The 4,799-nt window shown below is 36.0% G+C and overlaps 1 protein-coding gene across 1 annotated transcript; it reads left to right on the forward strand.

The window, feature by feature from the left end:
• Window positions 1–1,132: 1,132 nt before the first annotated feature.
• Window positions 1,133–4,405, forward strand: LOC130245707 (extracellular calcium-sensing receptor-like). Its single transcript, XM_056478462.1, has 6 exons — window positions 1,133–1,353; window positions 1,508–1,799; window positions 1,952–2,773; window positions 2,907–3,134; window positions 3,286–3,409; window positions 3,492–4,405. Exons 1-6 carry the CDS (start codon window positions 1,133–1,135, stop codon window positions 4,403–4,405), a joined length of 2,601 nt encoding a protein of 866 aa, XP_056334437.1.
• The last annotated feature ends 394 nt before the right edge of the window (window positions 4,406–4,799 follow it).

The following is a 4,799-nucleotide window of genomic DNA, read 5'->3' on the forward strand; positions in this document are numbered from 1 at the left end:
ATAAGACTTTCTCCAGAAAAAAAAAATACATTATCAGACATGCTCTGAAAATATCCTTGCTCTCTTAAACATCATTTAGGAAATATTTTAAAAAGAATAAAAAAATCAAAGGGGGCTAATAATTCTGACTTCAACTGTATATATAAATTAATAATAGAAAGCTATACATATAAAATAGTATGTTTCATTTAATAATGCAAGTATATGATTACCTTTGGACTTTTGTAAAAATAAAAAATAGACTGTGGAAAATTATATTTTTTTAGTGTTGTAAATGCAGTTTATGGGATACTTTAATTATTTATTTTTATTATTATACATTTGTTACTGTTCTTAGAAAGAAAATTTAGTATCAGCAGGAATGAGAAATCAGAATCAGCCAAGAAAATTGCAATTGGTGCATCTTTAATTTCAATACTTTTGCATTCTCAGTTCTGAGACATGGCATTCAGCTGTGCTGCTGATATGGCGTACTGGGAAACATACACATTCACACACACATTCATACACTACGGCCAATTTAGTTCACCCAATTCACCTATAGCGCATGTGTTTGGACTGTGGGGAAAACTGGAGCACCTGGAGGAAACCCACTCCAACATGGGGAGAACATACAAACTCCTCACAGAAATGCCAACTGACCATCCAGAACTCGAACCAGTGACCTTCTTGCTGTGAGGCGACAGTGCTGGCCTCACATTATTTTTTGGTTATTTAAAAATTTGTAAATAAAAATTGGGTTAATATATATAAATATTTTAACATTATAACAGTACAGTGGTGACCAGCAATTCAGAAATCTTGTAAGCCCTGATAAATAAATAAATATATATATATATATATATATATATATATATATATATATATATATATATATATATATATATATATATATATATATATATATATATATATATTTATTTGTGTGTGTGTATATAAATGTGTGTGTGTATGTGTGTTTGTATTATACACAAATATTTAAATAATTGTTAACCCCTTTAATTTAGAGAGGGATGGGGGAATGACGTTTTGATTTGCAGGTACACCCATTTGGCATTTTCTGTTTTAAAGGAACACCCTATACAGTACAACCTGAAGTTGGTGGGTAACTTGATCAGAAGGGAACAGAGAAATGTGGTTTACTCTGTATATTTATCTTTGCCTGTCTTTTAATTGTATCTCTGCAACTTTAATCCTCAAACCAAGTATGTGTTTGCTACAAGGTGATTTTAAGTTGACTGGAATGTACCAGGATGGAGATTTTATACTTGGAGGCCTATTTGAGGTTCACTTCTTTACTGTGTTCCCAGATCTGACTTTCACAACAAATCCAAAATCACCATACTGTGAAATGTGAGACTCACTGTATAATTATAGAAGAGATACAATTATAATGATTTTTTTAATGTTTTGGCAACATTTCAGTGCTTGTATTTGTCTGTTTTTACTTGGTAATCTATTTAATTAAAAAAAAATGTCGATATCTAATCTTGTTATTTTCTCTTAGATTTAATATGGAAGGCTTCCAGCATGCACAGACCATGGCTTTTGCAATAGAAGAGATAAATAAGAATCCAAAGCTGCTGCCAAACATCACTCTTGGATATCATCTTTATGACAATTGTGTGATGCTAGGAATGGCATTCCGGGCTGCCATCTCCCTCACTAGTGGGACAGAGGAGTCCTTCTTTAACCTAAACTGCAGTGGCCCACCACCAGTGATTGGGATTGTTGGGGATCCAAGTTCAACTCCTTCCATTGCAATTTCCAGTGTTTTGGGGCTGTTTCGAGTGCCTATAGTAAGAGAGAAAAACATAGAATATATAATTGAAACATTTTTTTTTTCTGTGTTTATAATCTTCATGTTGTTCTTAATATACATTCTTCCAAACATTTTCATCTGCATTTGGGAAAAAAAGCCTCTTTTTCTCTTTTCATGTGATCTAATCAGGTTAGTCACTACGCCACCTGTTCCTGTTTGAGTAACAGGAAAAAATACCCATCTTTCTTTAGAACAATCCCCAGTGATGCATTTCAGGTACAAGCTATAATCCAAGTCTTGAAACATTTTGAATGGACCTGGGTTGGCCTCCTCTACAGTGATGATGACTATGGCGTCTATGCTGCTCAGTCTTTTCAGCAAGAAATGCAGCGATTTGGACTTTGTGCTGCATTTTCTGAATTCCTGCCCCATGATAATAATCACAGAGATATACAGCGTATAATGGGGATTATTCAGGGCTCTACAGCAAGAGTGGTGGTTGTTTTTGCCCCATCATCCTTTCTCATACCTTTGATGAATGAGGTTGTTTTACAGAATATGACAGGCAGGCAGTGGATTGCAAGTGAAGCTTGGGCCACCTCTCTTGAATCCCATATTCCAAGTTTCCAGCCCTTTCTGAGGGGCACAATAGGAATTGCTATCAGGCGTGGAGAGATTCAAAGACTTCATGAGTTTCTACTGTGTATTCGCCCCAGCAATGATCCAAAAAATTATATGTTGAGAATCTTCTGGGAGAATATGTTTGGGTGCAGTTTTGGTAAAGGAGATACTGAAGGAAAGCAAGTCATAAAGGTATGTACAGGACAGGAGGATCTGAGCACCACAAATACACCATACACTGACGTCTCAGGACTGAGAGCAGCTTATAATGTCTATAAGGCAGTTTATGCACTGGCACATGCCCTTCATGACTTGATGGAGTGTGAGGAGGGTAAAGGACCATTCAGTGGAAACAGCTGTGCTGACACAACAAACCTAAAACCCTGGCAGGTAAGAGACATGTATAATCCAGATTCTCTGCAGGCATGTAGAAGAGCTCAAGTGGAAACACGATATATGCTTTATTATCATTACAGTTTCAGATAAACTTATAACACCTGTCCTGTGTCTACAAATTGCACAGGTGGTTCACTACCTACAGAATGTAAACTTCACTACAGGCTTTGGGGATCATGTGTCATTTGATAAGAATGGAGATGCTCTGGCTATTTATGATGTACTAAACTGGCAGCCAAGCTCAGATGAATCAATAAGGATCTACACGGTTGGTGTTGTAAAAGAAGGAACAAAAACAGGAATGGTGCTCACACTGGATGAAGATGCAATATTCTGGAATTTTGAGACAACAAAAGTAATTAACAATGCATTTTAAATGTCAACAATTTTGCTGATATAATGCTTATCAAATCTATTTTAGACATGTAAAAAATGATGGCGAGGTAAGTTGATCAAATGTAAGAAAGATGACAACCACATGACTGAGAAGATGATGTCTCTGTCAGCCCCCACGGTCTGTGTGCAGTGAGAGTTGCCCTCCAGGCACCAGACGAGCCACTCGCAAGGGTCTTCCCGTCTGCTGTTTTGACTGCTTGCCATGTGGAGATGGAGAGATTTCTAACACAACAAGTGAGAAGACTGATCCTGGCCAAATCTTTTATGACTAATATAATCTTACAATTTCATATTTCTTTCTTTCTTTAACTTACAGATGCTGTTGAGTGCTTTCTATGTCCAGATGAGTTCTGGTCCAATCAATATAATAATCACTGTGTACCAAAAGAAGTAGAGTTTCTCTCCTATGAGGATCCTCTGGGCATCTCTCTGACCACTGCTTCCCTTATTGGCACCTGCTTTTGTGCTCTTGTGATATTTGTTTTTGCTCTTCATCGTAATACTCCTATAGTACGTGCAAATAATTCAGAGCTCAGCTTCCTGCTTCTATTGTCACTAAAAATGTGTTTCCTTTGTGTCCTGCTGTTTATTGGTCGACCACAGTTGTGGACATGTCAATTAAGACATGCTGTGTTTGGCATAAGCTTTGTCCTGTGCATGTCCAGTATTCTGGTCAAGACAATGGTGGTAATAGCTGTGTTCAAGTCCTCTAAGCCAGAAGGTAAAGGAGCAATGAAATGGTTTGGAGCAGTTCAACAGAGATGCACGGTTGTGGTCCTCACAGTCCTCCAGGTTGTGATATGTGCGGTCTGGCTATCAACTGCCTCTCCAACACCCTATAAAAACAACCAATATATCCGTTCTAAAATAGTATATGAATGTGCTATAGGCTCAGTGGTTGGGTTTTCAATGTTACTCAGCTATATTGGGTCTTTGGCAGCAGCAAGCTTTTTGTTAGCCTTCCTGGCTAGAAATCTTCCAGATAATTTTAATGAAGCAAAATTCATCACATTTAGCATGTTGATCTTTTGTGCTGTGTGGATTGCATTTGTTCCAGCGTATGTGAGTTCACCAGGAAAATACACAGTGGCTGTAGAAATTTTTGCCATTCTGGCTTCCACTTTTGGTTTACTGATGGCCATATTTGCCCCAAAGTGCTACATCATTCTTTTACATCCAGAGAGAAACACCAAAAATGTCATAATGGGAAGAGAAACACGAAATAAATAGGTCCACAAGGCTGTAACACTGTAATCTCTTATTTAACCTGTCTTTTATTTAAACTGTCATGCCCATGTTTGAGAGTAGGCCTGCAATGATGATGATGAAATTCAAGTGATAATATTTTCGGAACACTTTTAAATATATATATATCTTTTTCTGTTATTGTTTTTAAACAGAAGGACTTTTAAAGTTGTAGATGCAGTTGATTAAATTACATAAAACAAGGTACAGCTGTTTATTTATTGTAGTAAAGATCACTGCAATAGAACTTATATCATATATATATATATATATATATATATATATATATATATATATATATATATATATATATATATATATATATATATAGTTGAAGTCAGAATTATTATAATAATAAAAGTTATTTAAAAAAAAAAAA

The sequence above is a fragment of the Danio aesculapii genome, chromosome 18 (genome assembly GCF_903798145.1).
Source record: "Danio aesculapii chromosome 18, fDanAes4.1, whole genome shotgun sequence".
NCBI classification, from domain to species: Eukaryota; Metazoa; Chordata; class Actinopteri; order Cypriniformes; family Danionidae; genus Danio; species Danio aesculapii.